Source organism: Balaenoptera musculus, chromosome 10, assembly GCF_009873245.2.
Source record: "Balaenoptera musculus isolate JJ_BM4_2016_0621 chromosome 10, mBalMus1.pri.v3, whole genome shotgun sequence".
Lineage (NCBI taxonomy): Eukaryota > Metazoa > Chordata > Mammalia > Artiodactyla > Balaenopteridae > Balaenoptera > Balaenoptera musculus.
The window spans coordinates 51,440,491-51,463,380 of NC_045794.1; the positions used below are offsets into that span (position 1 = coordinate 51,440,491).

At 39.2% G+C, this 22,890-nt stretch overlaps 1 protein-coding gene across 3 annotated transcripts in view; it reads left to right on the forward strand.

Moving 5' to 3' along the window:
- SRGAP1 (SLIT-ROBO Rho GTPase activating protein 1) overlaps positions 1–22,890 on the forward strand; it is a 276,221-nt gene that overhangs the window by 245,238 nt on the left and 8,093 nt on the right. For all 3 annotated transcript variants that reach the window (XM_036867076.1, XM_036867078.1, XM_036867079.1), the window contains exons 16-21: positions 4,430–4,535; positions 7,295–7,519; positions 10,311–10,390; positions 18,796–18,976; positions 20,443–20,577; positions 20,711–21,050. In XM_036867076.1, the coding sequence (XP_036722971.1) occupies positions 4,430–4,535; positions 7,295–7,519; positions 10,311–10,390; positions 18,796–18,976; positions 20,443–20,577; positions 20,711–21,050 (1,067 nt within the window). The remainder of the gene's footprint in view (positions 1–4,429; positions 4,536–7,294; positions 7,520–10,310; positions 10,391–18,795; positions 18,977–20,442; positions 20,578–20,710; positions 21,051–22,890) is intronic.

Sequence of the window (22,890 nt, forward strand, 5' to 3'; positions counted from 1 at the left end):
GTGGGTTCTTCAAGTGTCCCATGAAGTTGTCATGAAAGATAAACCAATTGCCCTGGGACATGTTTTGGTCCTACTGACATTCTTGAGACTGAATTAGGTGGAAATGTTGATAACTTGATTACGGAGTTCTTGTGACCTTAGTAAATTTAAGCACCTGTTTAACAACTTCTTTTAAAGCCTCTTATTCCCCTTTTTCAGAAAAAAGTCAAGACCATTGTCTGGGAAGTATATTAAACAAAGTGCTTATACTTGATAGATGTGACACTGACTTACCTTGTTTGTAGTATTGTAATTTTTTCCATTTTGAAATACTTTACGAGTAAAAAAGCAGAATATAGATGTTTTACTTCAATATTACTGAAATTACACTATTATTAGTTATAACTTTATGTTGAAAACTTGTGTTACAAAAATATTCATTGAATAATGTTTGACTTACATTCTTTTTTCTCTTTTTTTATTTTTTATTTTTTATCGAAGTATAGTTCATTTACAATATTGCATTAGTTTCAGGTGTACAGCAAAGTGATTCGGTTATTTTTTTTTTCAGATTCTTTTCCATTATGGTTTCTTACAAGATATTGAATATAGTTCCCTATGCTCTACAGTAGGTCCTTGTGTTTGACTTACATTCTTTTTTTTTTATGCTTTTTTTTTTAACATCTTTATTGGAGTATAATTTCTTTACAATGTTGTGTTAGTTTCTGCTGTATAACAAAGTGAATCAGCTATACATATACATATATCCCCATATCCCCTCCCTCTTGTGTCTCCCTCCCACTCTGCCTATCCCACCCCTCTAGGTGGTCACAAAGGACCGAGCTGATCTCCCTGTGCTATGCGGCTGCTTCCCACTAGCTATTTTACATTTGGTAGAGTGTATACGTCCATGCCACTCTCTCACTTCATCGTAGCTTACCCTTCCCCATCCCTGTGTCCTCAAGTCCATTCTCTATGTCTGCATCTTTATTCCTGTTCTGCCCCTAGGTTCTTCAGAACCATTTTTTTTTTTTAGATTCCGTATATATGTGTTAGCATACGGTATTTGATTTCCTCTTTCTGACTTACTTCACTTTGTATGACAGACTCTAGGTCCATCCACCTCACTACAAATAACTCAATTTCATTTCTTTTTATGGCTGAGTAATATTCCATTGTATATATGTGCCACATCTTCTTTATCCATTCATCTGTCAATGGACACTTAGGTTGCTTCCATGTCCTGGCTATTGTAAATAGTGCTGCAATGAACATTGTGGTACATGACTCTTTTTGAATTATGGTTTTCTCAGGGTATATGCCCAGTAGTGGGATTGCTGGGTCATATGGTAGTTCTATTTTTAGTTTTTAAAGGAACCTCCATACTGTTCTCCATAGTGGCTGTATCAATTTACATTCCCACCAACAGTGCAAGAGGTTCCCTTTTCTCCACACCCTCTCCAGCATTTATTGTTTGTAGATTTTTTAATGATGGCCATTCTGACTGGTGTGAGGTGATACCTCACTGTAGGTTTGATTTGCATTCCTCTAATGATTAGTGACGTTGAGCATCCTTTCATGTTTTTGTTGGCAATCTGTACATCTTCTTTGGAGAATAGGTCTTCTGCCCATTTTTGGATTGGGTTGTTTGTTTTTTTGATATTGAGCTGCATGAGCTGCTTGTATCTTTTGGAGATTAATCCTTTGTCAGTTGCTTCATTTGCAAATATTTTCTCCCATTCTGAGGGATGTCTTTTCACCTTGTTTATGGTTTCCTTTGCTGTGCAGAAACTTTTAAGTTTCATTAGGTCCCATTTGTTTATTTTTGTTTTTATTTCCATTTCTCTAGGAGGTGGGTCAGAAAGGATCTTACTGTGATTTATGTCATAGAGTGTTGACTTACATTCTTTTTGAGAGTTTCTGAAATCCATTTTCTCAAAGGTGTTAGCTACAGTTCCAGCTACGGCAGTTGGGAATGAAAGTGATTTTTCCCAGGAATCCTGATAAACTGTTGTTTTACAAACTCCTCAGTGGTTAAGTGAGAATATTCCTAATATTTTTTCCCCATCTTTTCACCTGTGGAAAATAAAATACCTTATTAACATGGTGGTTTGATAATAAGTGGAAAGCAGCTGAAGTCAGCACTCAAGATTCCAGGGAAATGAGGCTTGGCATGAGTAATTCAGGCAGTGGTTCTCAACCTTGGCCGCATAAAAGAATCTCAGGCATCAGCCTTTTAATAAAATCTTCCCAAGTGATTCCAAGTCAAGGTTAAGAACTGCTGGTTTAAGAGGAATTAGAAAGGGAAACTTGAGTTAGGAGAGTATTATGATGGTTCAAGTTAGAAATAATAAAGACTTCAGTTAGGAAGTTAGCAGTGAGATATCCAGTGGTAAAAACAACAGGACTTATGTCCCAGACAAGGGAGAAAAATGAAGCAAAGATACCATCTTCATAGACGTGATGGTCCTAACCTTGAAACTGGATGAGGTTGCCATGGAAGAGAACCAAGTAGAGATCCTTAAAGGATAACCACATTCATGGATGGGAGAGGGTCCAAAAACCTGAGAAGTGGGAGGAGAATCAATTGGCTGTAGTGGTAGAAGCTAAGGCCTGAGATTTTCAAGTAGGATATATGATTATCTAAAGAGCAATTAAGAACAGTGTAGTAACATGAAGTCATAGTAAGCTTCAAAATGTTTTTAAAATAGTCTCTGAAATATTTTTCTCAAATGTATGCTTATTGGATATCTTCAAAGTTATACTTTATAGGAACTTCCCTGGTGGCACAGTGGTTAATAATCCACCTGCCAGTGCAGGGGACACGGGTTCGATCCCTGGTCCAGGAAGATCCCACATGCCGCGGAGCAACTAAGCCCGTGCGCCACAACTACTGAGCCTGCGCTCTAGATCCCGGGAGCCACAACTACTGAAGCCTGTGCGCCTAGAGCCCATGCTCCACAACAAGAGGAGCCACTGCAATGAGAAGCCTGTGCACCGCAACAAGGAGTAGCCCCCGCTCGCCGCAACTAGAGAAAGCCTGCGTGCAGCAACGAAGACCCAACGCAGCCAAAAATAAATAATTAATATTTTTAAAAAGTTATACTTTATAAAGGTACTTTGAAATCCAAGAAAGATAGCCAGACTTATGAAATAGAAAACAGTTTCTAATTCTAGTTCCACCTCTCTAGCCAGCTGACCTTGGGTAAGCCACTTACCCAGTGCTCATTTTGCTAATCCATTGAACGGCGATGCTAGTGCCGGCCCTGCCTACTCCACAGTATTGTTTTCTGCATTAAATTAGATAACAAATGTGAAAATGCGTTGTAAAATGTAGACCAGTATACAGAAGATGGATTATTAGCACTAACCTTTTTGCTGTTATTCACAACACTTTAGTATTGAGAAGCTCTGGAGAATTTTTATTCCTAATAAAGAGGTAAAATAATACTAGGAAGTCCAAGGTCACCTTCTGTTCAGGGAGCTCACCATCCCACAGGGAAAACAGGATAAGGAAATATATAACTATAAACACCAGGGCAAAAGTTCTGTGAGAGCAGGAATCATATCACTAATGTTTTTTTTTGGTTTTTTTCAGTTTTAAATTTTATTTATTTATTTATTTATGGCTGTGTTGGGTCTTCGTTTCTGTGCGAGGGCTTTCTCTAGTTGCGGCAAGCGGGGGCCACTCTTCATCGCGGTCTCTCTTGTTGCGGAGGACAGGCTCCAGACGTGCAGGCTCAGTAATTGTGGCTCACGGGCCTAGTTGCTCCGCGGCATGTGGGATCCTCCCAGACCAGGGCTCGAACCTGTGTCCCCTGCATTGGCAGGCAGATTCTCAACCACTGCGCCACCAGGGAAGCCCCACTAATGTATTTCTAATGCCTAACTTAGTGCTTGAAACCTAGTAGGCTCTCCTAAAATATTTATTTTTAAAATTTGGTGAAATAATATAATACAAGGTAAAAGGTCATATAAATAAAATATTCAGATAGTTTTGAGGAAGAGGAGATTCAAAACCTGGCACGTTGCCTGAATAATAGTAAAGGACAAATACATGATGAATTAATGAATCATGGAGAGGGAGAGGTGTCACGTCCCAAAAAAGTTACCTGAGTTAACATGCAGCAAAAAGGAGTTTAAACCATATCAGATGCAAAATGTAGAAATAGCAGCAAGTGAAAAATGATTTTTAAATTCAGAAGACTCTAAGTTGCTAAAGGCCAAGACGATGGAAATCAGAAAACAGTGATGGGTCAGAGGAGACGCACTCGGAAATGGTGGTACACCCAAGCTGATCACTTATTTGCTTTATTGGTTACGACTGCATCTCACCCAAAGGCAAAGTATTGCTTATGTTCAGATATGTACCTGAAATTTGGGTGCCAGAGTGTTCTGCTTTAAATGTGGCCAGTGAAAGCATTCTGACCATGTGCTCTTCTGTCTATAGGAATAGATAATCTCTATGAGAGGGCGCTTCACATCCGCAAACTCCTCCTGACCTTGCCCAGGTCGGTCCTTATAGTGATGAGGTACCTCTTTGCCTTCCTCAATCAGTAAGTACGATAATTCTCTGCCAAAATGCTTATCTTAATTCCATTTGCACCCCTCTGAGTTCTTCTTGGATTCTGTAACATGTACATTGGGTTCCATTTATCAGCAGAGCTGAAGAGGAAATGATTGAATAGAGACTGAAGGTGCATTTTTCCTCAGCAGATCAAAGTCATTGTGTGACCTACCTTAAATAAGCCTTGTCACCAGATGCAGAAACCGTGGCCATAATTGCAAAAATATACAAGTATTACTAAAAAGAGCACTTTTCAGTGAAATACGTGTTTTTCCAACTTCCATCCAAAGCCAATGTCATAAATGTTTTTGTTAAAATGATGTAAACCACCTGCTCACTGCAGAAAATTTCTGTGATTTTTAAAGTTGTAGTCAGGGAAGGAGGGAAAATGTAGGTGAGATTGATACACAAATCCAAAAAAGAATTTTCTGCAAATTCAGTATAATGAGACCTTGTCAAAAAGATGATATTTCTAAAACAATGTAACAGAAATCTTAAAAATCACTGCATTATTTTCAAGGAAACTTTACTCTTTTAATTTAGGCAACTTGATTTTCGGTTGTGTCACTTGTAGATACATGGGCTCCATTATAAGAACATCTTCCCCAGGTCCTATCTAAGAGCCCCCTTGCACTTCAGCGTTTCAGTTAAATAATTGGAAATTAAAAATCCAGGCAGAGTAAGCTTGGGGAAGTGCTTTCTCACTCTAGCATGAATTCTCCCTTCTTAAAATTAGGATATTCTCTCTTCTCTATTTCACTGGAAGTTTTAAGTTCTTAAAAGCCATGGGGAATTATTACAACCCTGCTAACTCTTCCTGAAGTCATACCATTCAGGCTGACCCCCTGCAAGCCAAGTATCCTAAAATAGGGAAATGCTGGCAAGGAACTATACAGAGTGGAGCTAAAGCATTCACAAATGACATTTGTACAGAAGTCACCCCCTGGAAATTAGCAGTATCTAGAGAGACGGGTATAAACTATTTTAGGTTAAATACATCCTGTAAATTTTTACCTTTAAATAAGCCTAGTCACCCAGGCAGTTGTAAAAATCTGAAGGTTTGCCATCTTCACCTTTAATTGCATGTGCCTCTCCTTCCCCAACATGGAGCACCTTGCATTCCTGCTGGTCCTCTCCACGCTGTCCCTACCAAATTTTCCTGACACACCTGAACGAAACCAACTGTGAACGAATGGACCACAATGGATTAGGAAAGCAGACTGACCATGAATCAAGAAAGTTCTCAAAACCTGAATCTAATTCACCGTGTATCTCAACAGAATGGCCACCGTGCCATTAGTCAGACGGTTGGCATTGCTTCCAGCATTTCTGCCCAAAGATGCCCCTTGGTTCCCTGCATCTGCCTTCATGCAGAGGCAAGGCCCGGCCTCTAGGGTAGGATGCTTGGGACAGGAATTTTGGGAAAAGAAACTATTCTCTTTTAATTGTAAAATCAAAACATGTATGTAACATTTTTATGTCAAGTTTTTGCTCTTCAAGCCAGCACAAAATTAAAGACCCAGAAAGACTGTGACTCTCCCCACTGAGCTTAAGTGGGTCTTTTGAAAATTAGACCATTCTTATTCTGAATCTCACTTTTCCTTCCTGCATTCATTTTCAAGATGATCTGTAACATGATCATTGGCTGTTATTTGTGAACTGTTTTTAAGATTTTATGTTTGAGAGATGGCAGAAGGGAAAGACATATGTTACCTGTGGAAATCATGCTTTTGTATTTTCCACTTTCTAGGCTATCTTATTTCCAAAACAGGGTAAAGTATCATGTCACATGGTATCTCAGTTTCTTTGTGTCTGTCAACATCTCACAAATATAGAGTCTCTTTTTTTCTCCTTCCATTTGTCATCTGTTCACCTGGATTTTACATTTCCTTTCAACGTTGACATTCTATACAGTGAAAGATAGATTCTCTAGATTCTCCCTGGAACAGCACCTTTCCCATGTGTTACGAGGCATAGCAGTAAAGAGCTGGCTTATTTTCAGTCACCTGTGGAAAATATCTCACAAATAGCCATTGGACTGAATTTAGAAATTAGTACTAGACAACTGGAAATCTCCTCAGAGTTTGTAGCTTACCAGCTTTAAATGGAATGCAAGAATTGAGGATTCTTTTCCCCTTCTCTTGCACTTGTGTGTTTTATGACACTGGTTGTCACCTAGTGTTGGTAGTCTTACCCAAAAGCAAATTACAAAGCCTGGAGTTGCTTGCTTTCTCTCAGTGGGTACAAAGAAAAGGTGATTTGTTTTCCTCCAGACTCTCCTCAAGATTTATGGGAAAAAACTGAAATCTGAAATGTTTTTGGTTAGTTGGAGGACAATTTTAGAGATCTCCATAAAGCTTTATAGAGATCATTGCTGCCCCTCCCAGATTTACTTGAGCAGCATTTACAGCCTGACCATAATGTTTACAAATGAAACTCATTTACTTGATCCTTCTCTCCATTGTAGTAGAGGTTATCTTAAACTCCCTTGTGGCTTTAAAAAATACCACTTAAGCAAACAGGATTTATGTTCCCCTTTCAGTTTCTACCAAGTTGAAAGGTTGTAAGTCGCTTTACTTTCTTTGGAATTTGCTGAGCCACCTTAAAGTAGGATGGAATATCATTTTATTCTAATAATAAAAACCAAATAAAATCTTTTAGATCGGTATTTTTAGAATAGGAAGTATCTTATTAAACATTGATTTTCTTTTTTTCTCATGTTAACTCCTTTCTTGCTTCTTTTCGTAGTCTTTCACAGTACAGTGATGAGAACATGATGGACCCTTATAACCTGGCCATTTGCTTTGGACCCACATTGATGCCTGTCCCAGAAATACAGGATCAAGTGTCCTGCCAGGCTCATGTGAATGAGATTGTCAAAACCATCATCATCCACCATGAGACTATTTTCCCAGATGCTAAAGAGCTGGATGGCCCTGTTTATGAGAAATGTATGGCTGGAGATGACTACTGGTAAGTCCAAGAATTTTAGTCCTTCTCCCCCTGGAAGAATTATGGAAGTACAGATATCAACTTAATTAAGAAAAAGAACTGACTATAAGCTGCCAGTGCTTCCAATTTAAAAAAAAAAAAGAAGCAGCAGCAAGAACATTTGAGATACATTAGAATACTAAAATCCATGACAACACTGGCTCCTTATTATGGAATTTCATGTTCATCCCTCTCTTTTCCCCAAGCACGACATCCTTATAGATATATCCATCCTATCATGACTTTAGTAGAGGATGGTTTTGATATATAGAGCTGTGTTAATTTTTACTGCTATATCAAGAAAAGATAACTGATTGAATTGACAGATTTCATTTTTATTCCTAAGTAGTTTTTTGTTTGTTTGTTTTTTAACATCTTTATTGGAGTATAATTGCTTTACAATGGTGTGTTAGTTTCTGCTTTATAACAAAGTGAATCAGTTATACATATACATATGTTCCCATATCTCTTCCCTCTTGCATCTCCCTCCCTCCCACCCTCCCTATCCCACCCCTCTAGGTGGTCACAAACCACCGAGCTGATCTCCCTGTGCTATGCGGCTGCTTCCCACTAGCTATCTATTTTACGTTTGGTAGTGTATATATGTCCATGCCACTCTCTCACTTTGTCACAGCTTACCCTTCCCCCTCCCCATATCCTCAAGTCCACTCTCTAGTAGGTCTGTGTCTTTATTCCCTTCTTACCACTAGGTTCTTCATGACCTTTTTTTTTTTTCCCCTTAGATTCCATATATATGTGTTAGCATACTGTATTTGTTTTTCTCTTTCTGACTTACTTCACTCTGTATGACAGACTCTAAGTCCATCCACCTCACCACAAATAACTCAATTTCGTTTCTTTTTATAGCTGAGTAATATTCCATTTTATATATGTGCCACATCTTCTTTATCCATTCCTAAGTAGTTTTGATTCTATATAAAGTATTTCAAAATTCTCATTTAAAAGGAGCACTGTCAACCAAATGTGTTTTTCATTCTTACTTATTTTCATTTTCATTCTTACCAATAAACGTTATCCTAACCAGTTATGGTCACTTTGAGCAAATTTATTATCATATTGTTGGGATAAAAATGTTTTAAAATGGCAGTGTAGTCACCTCCCAATGAAGTATAAAAATGAGGGGTATAGTCAATTGAACAATCCCAAAGGTAAGGAACCCTAAAATGTTTATGTTCACTATTAGATATATGAGTGCTGGCTTCTAAGAAATCATATACAATAAAAGTGGTTTTGATTCCTTGAGCCCCTACTGTGTGCCAGCTTCTCAGTGCATATGATCTCTTTTATTCCTCACAACCACTCTACCAGGTAAGTTAAGAGAGGCCAAGGCGCCTGTCCAATGGCTAGTGGTTACTGGACGCAGCCCAAGTCTTGTCTGATTCCAAAGTCCACACGAGTCTTCCCACTCAGCAGCTGCCTCCCAGCCTACCTCGGAAACTGCTTTGTGCAGCTCAGACTCAGGAGCAGCTGGAAATAAATTTGTCTAAGTCCTTCATTCTGGACCCTCCTCAGGACACTTTGTTTCCCACTGCCTTCCTGGAGATTAAGTAGAAGTAGAATAAGTAGCTGAAAGATCTAAATAACTCAGAGTACACTTATTTTTTACTTAAACCACAGTATATTCTTAAACCACAGATGATCCTATGCCTTAAGAAAATTGAGAGTTGACTATTTCCACAAGTACTGCTAAATTAACAATAAAGCAAGATAGATTCTAGTTTTATAGTATATCTAGCAATTTTATGTGAAATTCAATTTTAAAATATTTACTTGAGCACTTACTACATGCACATACTGACTAAGCTTGGCTCTGGGAAGATAAATGAATAAAACTCAGCCCTGGTGAGATTCAGAATTTTATTTTCCTAGTTGTATTTGTTTCAAGGCCAGTGTCAGTCATGTTTAGTATTTCCAAATATTCAGGGCTATGTCAGTAAGTTCTGTTGTCTTGTTCATTTTATCACAGAGCAAGTATGTGGATGTCTGGTCGATATTATTTGATGCATTGTATTCTAGAACTTCTGTGGTTGCTCCATTTTTACAAACAGGGTAAAAGCCCCATAATAAAGAGTCTTGCAGCCAGTAACACGTGCTTGATTATGTCCTTCTCCCATACACAGTGTTTTTTATGGGTATCGCTCATTTTAAACAGAAAGTCAGTAATATAGTAGTCATTCTTGTCCCCCAATGCCAGCAGTATAAATGGACTTTTACAGTAATGTCAGGTTTGTATTTGTAACCATTGCATTCCATTCATCAGCATACATTTGAGAAGAGATAGTGGCAATGTTAAAGGATAAAATCTGACTCAGATACAAAAATGAACATGTGTCTAGAAAAGATAAAAAAGATACTACAATCAATTCAAAGCAGAAACCGAAGAGCCATCCATTTTTATGCAGTCGGGAGTACTGAAATGAATTTGCAAAAACTGGTGTATCCATGGGGCAATAATCATATTCCACTAGAATTCAACAAATTTTCATTTTTATGGATAAGAATTATTTGTAATACTATCGATTTCCTACAAGTTAATTTTGTCTTTACAGAGTTGTAATGTGTCAAATATGAAGGTACATACACTCCCATAGGATTAGAGAATCCTAGAGGCTCCAGCATTCCGCTGAAAGGCTGTCCAGTAACTCCTTTGCCATTCCAAAGTCTTATTTTTTTTTTTTTTACAGTAGCAATTGTTCATGTTTGAAATGCTTTCCACTTTGGCTTCATATGAATTTCTATTTCCGCTCCTCAGCGACAGCCCGTACAGTGAGCACGGTACATTGGAGGAAGTGGATCAGGACGCTGGTACAGAGCCCCACACCAGTGAAGACGGTATGCACTTGTGCCCATGCTACTATAAAATTAGTCTTTATATCCATTTTTTAAGAATTGCTTATGTTAAGAATTCAGTAGATACAAAAGAATACTTACTAAATATGTGTAAAGTGCAAAGAATAACATTACAATGAACACTTGTGGAACCACCACCAAGTTTAAGAAAAAGGTATCATTACCTTTGCACTTTCCTGAACCCATTGCCTTCTTTACCCCTCCAGGGTAACCACTATATGTTTGTACTTTTAAGTGATTTATTGTTTCATTTTCTATTTTCTTGAACTTTTCATAAATGGAATAATATGTATATATTTTTCATGATTTTTTTCTACTCAGTATTATGTTTCTGAAATTCATCCATTGTTGCATGCAGTTATAATCATTTATTTACCTATATTCCATTGTATTTATTTTATTATTGATGAATATGTGAGGTGTTTTCTATTTTTTTGCCATTAAAAACAGTGCACCTATGAATATTTTGAACATGTATCCTACTGCAAATGTAGAGTTTCTCTAGGATACACACACGTAGGAGTAGCATGTCTTCAACTTTACTACATACTGCCGAACTATTTTTGAAAATGGTTGTAAGGATATCCACTCCCATCAGCAGTGTCACAGCCTTTCAGTTGTACATAGTCCTCAACACTTGATTTTTTTTTTCCTTTATTTTTTTTTGGCTGTGTTGGGTCTTAGTTGTGGCACACGGGATCTTTCATTGTGGCATGTGGTCTCTTCATTGCAGCACTGGGGCTTCTCTCTAGTTGTGGCGTGCAGGTTTTCTCTCTCTAGTTGTGGCGCACAGGCTCCAGAACGCGTGGGCTCTGTAGTTTGTGGCACACGGACTCTCTCATTGAGGTGCGTGAGCTCATTAGTTGTAGCCCATGGGCTTAGTTGCCCCGCAGCATGTGGGATCTTAGTTCTCTGACCAGGGATCAAACCTGTGTCCCCTGCATTGGAAGGTGGACTCTTTACCACTGGACCACCAGGGAAGTACCAACACTTGACTTTATAAAATATTGTAATCTTTGCCAGTATTGTCAGTGTGTAATGGCATCTCATTGTGATTTTAATTTGCATTTCTCTGATTACTGATGAAGATGTTGTTTTAAAATATAGTGTATTAATAGAAAATTTGAGGTATGGTAAGGCCAGAAGATTGGGAGATGATTGCCATTGAAAAGATAATTTGATACAGTTCCTAAGAGGAGGGGACACATCACACCTCAGGGGGCCAAGGAAAGCACCAGGGTCAGTCAGGAGGCAGAGGGAGAGGAACAACTGGGTAAGAGCTTTTATTGTGGTTTCCACAGAAAGAAACACGAGAGGCAGGGTAAGCAGGGTTAGGATTGCCTAGTTTGAACAATTTCAGTGGGCTCTGGGGCTGTCTCTGGTTGTCTGGTACCTGGCTCTGAAGTGATTGGGGCAGACAGATAGTGGCCCAAAGTGTGAGAGCCCCAGAGAGGAGGTGGTTGGGATATAGGCTCTGGATTGGTTGGTTTGTATTTGAAAAGCACATTCCAGGTGAGTTGTTTACCATCCCTAGGAATTGGCTAACCCTGGGAGGGACAGTCCCTCCAGGGGCAGCAAGGCCTCAGAGGTCACACTACAGAAAATGAAAAACATGGTTAATACAGATATACTAATTTTTGTATGTTTAGATTTCTTCTTTGTGAAATTCCTATCTTTTGCCCATTTAGGGCCTACTTGCCCACTATTATTTTCTCTGGGCTTTTTTTGCTTAGTTTAGTTTGGCTTTGTTTTTTTCTTATTTATAAGAGTTTTTTGTGAGTCTGGATCAGGTCTTTTATTGGATATATGATTTGCAAATATCTTCTGCTCTGTAGCTTGTCTCTCATGTGCTCATTGTGTCTTTTGCCAAACAGAGAATCGTAATTTTAAAGGCGCTGAATTTACCAATCTTTTCCTTCATGGTTGTTTCACTTTGCATCTCCTTTAAGAAATCCTGTGCCCTGAGGTTAATGAAGAAGTTCTTCCATATTCTCTGCTAAATCCTTTCAGGTTTTGTTTTTCACACACAGGTCTTAATTCTACCAGGAATTTATTTGGAGGTATGGTGTGAGGTAGGGATTTGTTCCTTTTTTTCTCCATATGGATGCACAGTTGTCCCCACTGTCTCAGCCTTAATTGTCCTTTCTCTATTGCTCCACACCTTTATCATAAATCAAGTGTCATCTCTGCATGAGTCCGTTTCTGGGCTCTGTTCTTTTCCATGGGTCCACTTGTCTATCCCTACACCCCTGTCTTAACTTTCATACCTTTTTTTTTTTTAAAGATTTATTTATTAATTGATTGATTGCTATGTTGGGTCTTCGTTTCTGTGCTAGGGCTCTCTCTAGTTGTGGCAAGCGGGGGCCACTCTTCATCACGGTGCACGGGCCTCCCACTATCGTGGCCTCTCTTGTTGCGGAGCACAGGCTCCAGACGTGCAGGCTCAGCAGTTGTGGCTCACGGGCCTAGTCACTGCGCGGCATGTGGGATCTTCCCAGACCAGGGCTCGAACCCGTGTCCCCTGCATTAGCAGGCAGACTCTCAACCACTGCGCCACCAGGGAAGCCCAATTTTGATACCTTTTAATAAATCTTAATATTTGGCAAATCAAGACCTCTGAATTTGTTCCTCTTAACAATTCTTGGCCTTTTTCACTTAAATTTTAAACTCAGTTTTTCAAGTTCTTGAAACAAGCAAACAAGGAAAAAAACCTAAAAACCTGTTGAGGTTTGGACTGCAATTGCACTGATCCTACATATATTAATATGAAAAAAATTGATATTTTTATAATATTCAGTCTTCCAATCCACAAACACCTTTCTAGTTACTTAATGTCTCCCAATAAACTTTTATACTTTTCTCTGTAGTGATCATTTTTTTCTCTTTCTAACTTCGTAAGTTTAATGTTTAACATTACTTTAGCTGTCAGTTTTTTCTTAGTACCTCTTTAGCTGTATGCATAATCCTTTTATTCTCTCTTTAGTTGTGACTAATCTGCTTTAAACCCATTCACTGTGTTTTTATTTTAATTTTTTTTTCTACAAGTTCTGTTCAGTTTACTTTCATATCTACTTGGTCATTTGCTCTTTACTTATATTATTAATCCTTTCCATTGTTTTAGATTATGTGTCTAATCATGCTAATATCTGAAGTCTTCCTGGATTTGTTTTTGTTGGCTTTTGCTCATTGAATCTTACTTCCAGTGTGTTTTATAAATTTTTTACATATTTCTTAGAACTTCATGGAATTCCTTTATGTTGAGTTGAAGGTATGTCCCTCCAGAGAGGGTTTTCATTTACTTCTGCCTGGTGCATAACCAGCTTGGGACCACATTAGATTTTTAGTTTGAGATTTTTTCAGCCCACCCAGGTAGTGTGAACTTAAACTGCAAACCTGCCAGAGGACTGAAATGTGGTTGGGATTCTCTAAGGTTATTTGTCTCCCAAGGCTTGAGATAGATTATTTCCTTAAGTCCATAGTTGGAGTGGTTACATCTATGGATAAGTATGGAGAGTGAGAAGGGAGGAAGATTTCAGAACTAGAAGTCCACTGTGACACAGAGAGTTTGATCCTTTTGTGGGGCTTAGATTCTCCACACTGGGCAGCCCCTGGACCTAGTCTTTTGTGCAAAATAAAGTTTAAGTTAACCAGGCAGGGAAAATGCCCTCCAGGCGAACTCTGACTTAACATATTCTAGTGTTCTGTTTACCTTGGTGGGTTCCCACATTCATCAGGTTTTTGCTCGTTAGTATTTCTCAGGGTCATAATTAATGTGATTACAAAGATTTTTTTTTTAATCCAGCATTTTTAGTTGATTTCAGCAGGAGGGTTATCAGGGTGTCTAGGTCCACCCTCTGCTTTAAAAAAAAAAGAAAAAGTTTCTTTGTGTGTTTTTTTAATATATATATTAATTTAGTTTATTTATTTATTTTTGGCTGTGTTGGGTCTTCGTTGCTGCACACGGGCTTTCTCTAGTTGTGGAGAGTGGGGGCTACTCTTTGTTGCGGTGCACGGGCTTCTCATTGCAGTGGCTTCTCTTGCTGCGGAGCACGGGCTCTAGGCATGCGGGCTTCAGTAGTTGCAGCACGCAGTCTTGGTAGTTGTGGCTCACGGGCTCTAGAGCGCAGGCTCAGTAGTTGTGGCGCACGGGCTTAGTTGCTCCGCGGCATGTGGGATCTTCCCGGACCAGGGCTTGAACCCGTGTCCCCTGCATTGGCAGGTGGATTCTCAACTGCGCCACCAGGGAAGCCCCTGTGTTTTTAAAAGTAGGATAAATTGACATTTTTAGAACTTAAGTTAGAAGAAACTCTTTAAAGTGACAGCTTCTATTTCTGTGGTATTGCTTTTGAAAGTCTCTGAGCCCTCCCTCTGCCACTCTCCATTCTTTTGTCTTGAGTTTCTGTGTTTCGTTGTGATTCATTCCTTTTTCACTGATGACTTCTCTGAGTGTTTCCTTGCTTGCCCCAGTGGCAGGAAAAGCCCAAGACAAAGCCCCAGCCATCTCTCTTTCCAAGCATCAGTCTCACCACCGCACCATCTGTCAGTTGTTCTTACCTCTTGGCTACAAAAGAGCAGCTTTGCTGAGGGCCCTGTGTTTGAGATAATATTTTGATCATGTTCACCTGATTTTGCTGGGAAGAAAAGTATTGCTTACAAAGGACAGATACCCTTGCCCACAGCCAGACTCTAAAGTCCTGTAACTAAATTAACTAGAGTATTGATTGTCTTTTTGATCATCTAGGTATTGTATTTTCTTTTCTCTGTCATGGTATCACTAGAGAGAGTAGCTTTTGTTTCCAAAAGACAGGCTGTCACAGAACAAAATCATCATCTGCAAGGGCAGTGGGTAACAGATCTAGGAGAGAAAGTGTCAGGGACAGCAAGGTCCCAAAGGGGTAGTGTGATGTACTAGCACTTTGTATAAAATTACAAGAAATGGAAATATAAGACTTGATAGCACCAGGCAGTCAGAAAATCAGCTTTGTTGAATTTTCTTTCCCTTTGCACAAAATTATAATTGCCTTGTAGGAAAATGAAGTTATCGTGTTCACCCTTATTAATGTTGTTATTGGTAGCAGTAGCATTCTACGAAGTCTCTGCAGGACCTTTAAAGGACTGTGTGACCCTATATGAAAGGGGTATGGTGTGTCTCCATGCCCTGAGATCGATTTGCTCTGCAATGATGAGACTCAGATGTGTATAAATAGCTTATTGATTGACACTTGCCTGTGAAATTTCTCTCATGGGAGTAGAAAGAGTCAAAATAATGAAATTGCTCAGAATTACTAGTTGATGTAGTAGGATTACCAGTAAAGTGTACTTCTGATTCATCTGGTCATTCTTTTGTAACGTCTTTACATTTGAATTATATAAACAGAGTCTGATAATCTTGTTGCTAGTTGTTTCAAAAAACAAAAAGAGATAATGAGCATAGAGGGCATGATGATGAAATTATGATAAAATATGTATATATCTATTAAATAGTCTTAAATCGCCCTTGGCCAGTGTTGACAGTGTAAGACTGAATGGCATTAAAGAATATTAATAGTTCTCTCTCCTTTTCCCTTTGACAGGTACATAGGTTGTATGCTATGTTATGCTGTTATCCTTCCACTTTTTTTCAGTAAAACAATTTAAACATATGGGTGTGTCACATAAGAATTTGCAAACTACATATCATGAAGCTCTTTTTGGCATGAGTTCACTGGCATGACTTCACTCCTCCATGGATGTTTATTTGTGTCCCCTATACCACAGACAGGTTTATTTCTGTCCCCCAGGGCAGTGGTTCCCAACATTTTTGGCACCAGGGACCGGTTTCGTGGAAGACAATTTTTCCACAGACCGGGGGCGGGGGAATAGTTTCAGGATGCTTCAAGCGCATTACATTTATTGTGCACTTTATTTCTAGTATTATTACATTATAATATATAATGAAATAATTACACAACTCACCATAATGCTGACAGGAGGCGGAGCTCAGGTGGTAGTACGAGCGATGAAGATGTAAATACAGATGAAGCTTTGCTCGCTCGCCTGCCGCTCACCTCCTGCTGTGCTGCCCAGTTCCTAACAGGTACTGGTCCATGGCCCGGGGGTTGGGGACCCCTTCCCCAGGGAGAACTGGGGTAAAAAATTTGGCATCTGTCATTTCAGTTCAAGCAGGATTTATTCTTTCCGTGCAAGTTTAGAACAGACTATAAAGTCAGTCTCCTTGAATAAAAGTTCTGTTTCCTCCTCTATGAGCAGACTTGTGGATATTTAATAAAGCTGCTATTTATTGTTTTATTAAAATATAATTTTAGGATGGAATATCGGAGTGTTAACATACGTTCTAAAAGTTATCAATTATTAAAGGACTTAAACTATTGTTTTAAAATTATTTTTACACCTACTTTGCTGAGAAGTATACTATGTGCAGATCATAGTGTTGTGGTTCTGCCATATGAAATATTATTCACCTTAAACATTATCCACTAGCAAAAAGATGGGGCTTTTTTTTTTGGTGTTTATTTTAAATATAGAGCTGAAATTCACCCAGGCCCTTCATATAAGGTAAACCCTAAGCTTTTTCAGTATGTTTGTTGATTTTCATGCTCTTGCCATCCCAGAGGATGTTTGAACTTATCAAGTGAGAAAGAAGTTTAGCTGGCTATCCAAGGATTTCTTGTGTAGTTATTTCATATAAGTACAAGAGATATTGAAGATATTGCAGTAAACTTTGGGAAGCAATAAACTCTTAAATGGAAAGGTTTGTTACCAAGGGAAATAGAAGATAAAAGTTCCTTACAAAATATTTGACAGGCAGGTTTTAATCTATTATGTGTGCATATATTCTAGAGTATTTGGAAAGTAATACATGCTCAGTTTTTAGCAAATGAGGTATTGTTCATTGCATAGACAGATTTCTCTAAGCATATGCCACTTGTACTGACCCTTTTTTGTTCTGTTTCTTATTAATTAGCAGTTTACTCACCTGTTGTTGGTAGCAGGGATGAGGATGGGGTGATACTGGGAGAGGGGAGGTAGGATCATAAAGCCCCCAATTTAGGGCTTTTTGCAATAAGCTGGATCACAAAAAGCAACTCTTGTAGTTGTTTTGAGTAGTTTGTCCTCTTATTTGCCTGTAATATTTGTGGTCAGAATTAGAATAGAGCTGAAATTCCAATTCTAGGCCCAGAGCTTGATAGCTTTTTTCAACTTTTAATTTTGAGGTCATTGTAGATTCACATGCAGTTGTAAGAAACGCAACAGAGAGATGCCATACACCCTTCTCCCAGTTTCCCCCAGTGGTAACGTTTTACATAACTGTAGTATAATATTACAAGCAGGAAACTGATATTGATATACTCCGTCCACCATTTTCACATTTCACCAGTTTTACATGCACTCATTCGTGTATGTGTTTACTTAGTTCTGTACAGTTTTATCACACGTGTAGATTTGTGTGATCACAACCACAGTCAAGATTAAGAACAGTTCCATCACAAGGATCCTTCGTGCTACCCTTTAATAGCCTTAGCTGTTTCCTTCCGTCACTTCTCCCCCACCCCAACCTCTGGCAACCACTAATCTATTCTCCATCTCAATTATGTCATTTCAAGCATGCCATATAAATGGAATCATGCAATATGTAATGTTTTGAGGTTGGCTTTTTTCACTCACCATTGTTCCCTTGAATATTTTTTGATCTCTAGAAGATATAATTTTTGAATCTGGTCGTTTGAGTAGATACCTACTTGTTTCACAGGTGATATCCAGAATTTGTTTTTGATACTAGAAAAAATAAAGTTGTCTTTACTATTGGTAGTAGTTGCAAGATTTGATAGTGCCAAAAAATATATACATAAGGAAATTAAATGTATTCAAATAGTATTTAATGTGGTGATTTCTGTAAACTTGATTTTTTTTAAATGAGCAAATAAAGCATAAACTTCTTAATGTTCTGAGATAGTGATTCTTCCATGTTCTAAATGGTATTAACATGTTGCCAGGGAACTTGATCAAATAATATTGCTCAAGATAATACTGGAGCTGTTGCAGAGGATATTACAACCCAAGGAGAGATTTTATATATCATATTGCAAAGCTTTAAATATTTTTTTATTAGACTGTCATGGTATCTCTAGTAAGAGGCTGTGGAAACGAAGATCTAATGTTCAGTTTTTCTTTGCCTGAAAAACTGATGACAGCAAGAGAATATTTTCCTGTATCTCTTTTAACAGCATCATTTTCTCATTGTCTTGATGATTTATTTATTACCTTGTTCAGTCTGGATATTAAAATGACCTTGTTTATTTCTAAAGCCTCATATAGACCTTTCAGTTAGTGTATCATGCCTTCCTGAGAACCCTGGCCCTCACCATCTTCTGGTGTGTTCTTTGTAGAATGTGAGCCAATAGAAGCAATAGCCAAGTTTGACTATGTTGGGCGGTCTGCCAGAGAATTGTCCTTCAAGAAGGGTGCTTCCCTGCTGCTGTATCACCGCGCATCCGAGGACTGGTGGGAAGGAAGACACAACGGGATCGACGGGCTTGTGCCCCACCAGTACATAGTGGTGCAGGATATGTAAGTAGTCCCAGCTTCCATCACCTGACGCTCCGAAGAGAAGACTCCAGCCACTGTTTTTTTTTATATATATAAATTTATTTATTTGTTTGTTTGCTTAGTTATTTATTTATTGGCTGCATTGGGACTTCATTGCTGCGTGCGGGCTTTCTCTAGTTTCGGCGAGCGGGGATTATTCTTAGTTGCAGTGCGCAGGCTTCTCACTGCAGTGGCTTCTCTTGCTGCGGAGCATGGGCTCTAGGCGCGCGGGCTTCAGTAGTTGTGGCACACGGGCTCAGTAGTTGTGGCTCACAGGCTCTAGAGAGCAGGCTCAGTAGTTGTGGCACACAGGCTTAGCTGCTCCGCGGCATGTGGGATCTTCCCGGACCAGGGCTCGAACCCTTGTCCCCTGCATTGGCAGGCGGATTCTTAACCACTGAGCCACCAGGGAAGCCCAGCAGCTATTGTTCTTAAAATGACTTTGGTCTCGTGAGAAAAGAGCAGAAGGGATTACAGAGCAAAAATTTCTGAGCTGGGCATAGTTCTTCACCTTGTTAATGGGTCTTTGCTAACAGTACTTCAGGGCCAACAGCTTCTCATTTCCCAAACTCTCCTAGAAGGTCTGGAGCAAGGACTAGTGAGAGACACCTTCTGAAGCATTCAGGTTCTTAGAAAAATACCCTGTGCAGAGGATGGCTTTAGGAGCTAAAGTGGCACTGCTGATTCCAAAAACAGTAGTGGCCGTTCTCTTGGCGCCTGTCTACTGTTTCAATTCCAAATTCCCAAGAGAGAGGATACTGACTTCAAGTCTAAAGAGAATCATCTTCAGGCTTCTTTATTAATTTTGCTGATGAGAAAGCTCTACTTTCAAAAATACTTAAAGAGACATCTTCCCATCTGGTCATAATTTTAAGTGAAAAAAACAAGTTACAAAATAACATGTACAGTGTAATCTTAATTTTGTGACTTACAGTATTTCACAATGCAGCACCAATTTATGAACAGCTTTTTAAGGAAAAGAGAAAAATACCACATAAAATGTATACAGTGACTGATTCAGCCTAAGTTTTAAAATGTTAAAATGTGTCTCTCAGAGTGCAAGAAATATGATGTGTGTGTATGTATGCAGACATACAGTCATATATATCTAAAGTACATAAACATATAAATATCTATAGTATAAATACTGTACATACCTGTGGACATCCTTGTAGATATGTATCCCAGGCAGAGAAGAAAAGCATAGAAGGATATTTTCTAGAATTCGAACAGTAGTCGTCTCTGGATGTTACGTTATATTATGGGCGATTGTTATCGGAATTTTGGAATTTTCCAATTTATCTGCCATGAAATGTTATTATTCTTACAGTGAAAAGAAAAAAGTTACGTTAGTAAGAGAAAGACTTACATACATAAATGCCATCACTTATTTTTTTGTCCCCATTCATCTAGCAAAAGACCCTCACTCTTGACTCTCATTGTTTCAGGGATGATACGTTTTCAGACACTCTGAGCCAAAAAGCCGACAGCGAGGCCAGCAGTGGGCCAGTGCCTGAAGACAAGTCTTCATCCAAGGACATGAACTCCCCAACAGACCGTCATCCTGATGGCTATTTAGCCAGGTAGGTGGAGTGGTCACCAGGCTCCTGAACCTCCACTTCTCCAGGGGCTCTGAGGAGCCATGGCATCCACAGCCTTGCAGAATTACCCTGTGTGATAACCTCTCCTATTCTCTCGCTCTCTGTCTCTGTCTAGGCAAAGAAAAAGAGGAGAGCCACCCCCTCCAGTAAGGCGTCCTGGCAGGACCAGTGATGGCCATTGCCCTCTCCATCCCCCACATGGTCTTTCCAACTCCTCAATTGACCTGGGGTCCCCAAGCCTGGGCAGTCACCCCCGGGGCCTGCTGCAGAACCGTGGCCTCAATAATGACAGTCCCGAGAGGAGGCGTCGGCCGGGTCACGGCAGCTTGACCAACATCAGCCGCCACGACTCCCTCAAGAAGATCGACAGCCCTCCTATTAGAAGGTCCACATCATCAGGGCAATACACAGGCTTCAACGACCACAAGCCACTGGACCCAGAGACAATCGCTCAGGTAGGCTGCTTTGAATAGAATATTGCGTGGTAAGTACCGGTGTGTGATGAAGGAGGCGTACAGGAGTTACTTTCTGGAGCCATGTCTTTTGTATAGAATCAACTAAAGAAAACAGAAAAGAAATTAACCCATTCTTTAATTTAAGGCCATGTGATACTGGAAGGACCCAAGTGTATTAGGTTCACAGTGATTTAAACAAAGACACGGCAGAAACTTAGGACCCAGGACAGTCAAACCCATCATTGCTGAATGGCCAGGAAAATTCTAAAAAAGAAGAAGAATGAGGAGGGACTAGCCCTACCAGATCCTAAGTGCATGCTAGAGCTAGTAAAACAGAGAAATTGATGGAACAGAATGGAGAGCCCTGAAACACATTTTTAGTGTATGATGAAAGTGACACTTCCAACTTAGGAAATGGTGGATTACTCAGTAAATGAAGTGAGAAAATGATGGTTGGCTGTTTGAAGAACAGCAAGTTTGGCTCCTCTGTCACTCCTGAATGCATGTGTGTCTTCACTTCCCAATAGTGACTGCAGAGGAGGGCCTTGTAGTTTTTTCTAATGATCAGAATTGACAAAGTAGGGCTTCCCTGGTGGCGCAGTGGTTAAGAATCCGCCTGCCAATGCAGGGGACACGGGTTCAAGCCCTGGTCCAGGAAGATCCCACATGCCGCGAAGCAGCTAAGCCTGTGCGCCACAACTACTGAGCCTGCGCTCTAGAGCCCGCGCTCTGCAACAAGAGAAGCCACCGCAATGAGAAGCCTGTGTACCACAACGAAGAGTAGCCCCCGCTCGCCGCAACTAGAGAAAGCCCATGCACAGCAACGAAGACCCAACACAGCCAAAAATAAATAAATAAAATTAATTAATTAATTTAAAAAAAAAAAGAATTGACAAAGTAAAAGTAAAACAGTATTAATGGATTTTTCCATCGTTCTACCATTTATTTCCCTCTGGGTCTTTTTACAGCACAGACCATCAGAAAATATATGTATGACAGGAAAAGAAAAAACTGAATCACTGTGCTGTACACCTGAAACTAACACAATATTGTAAATCGAGTATACTTCAATGGAAAAAAAAGAAGAAAATATGTGTATGGCCAGTGAAAAAGGAGGTGAATAGATTCAGGGTTCACCATTTGAGTAAAGTGTCTTCCAGGTATCACTGGAGCTTAAAAACGGAATAGATCAAAAAAGAAAGTGAGAAATTAATGAAACAAACATGGGGAAGTATTGAAGATGGATTATTTTTAATAAAAAGCACTCAAGGAAACCTGCATTTGATATGACAAATTTCCAAGCTATTTTCATTGTCCTAACTAAAAAGAATTTTGGATAGCAAATTAGATTGTGTGGAGAGTTTAATGTGTTTTTACAAAATTAAACCAATTTTAAGTGCACAACAGTTTTTCAGCAAAAACCAAAAAGACTTTTGACCTTTTTGGGTTTTTTTTTTATTTGAAGTGCAATGCAGAGTCCTTTGAGGTCTATTTAGAACCAGTGATATTTGGCTATAATCCATAACATCATTCCTTGTAATAAGCAGGTGAAACAGCATTTAGGTTAGAGAGACAGGGAATAGGAGCTTAGTGGTGGGAAGGTATAATAGGGTCTGTTTTAACCCTTTTGCTTCTAGAACCAAAATCCTTTCATTGTAAATCAATCATAAAAACAAAAACTCGACAGATAAACCAGGCTCTGCACGTTCTCTCTGGGGCAAATACTTGTAAAAAACAAATCCATATATTTAGCATCAAATGGAAATCACATATGAAAATAATCACTTGAAAAGTGATGTCATCCTCACAATATGGCTTCCAGCTGTGTCCTTTATTTATC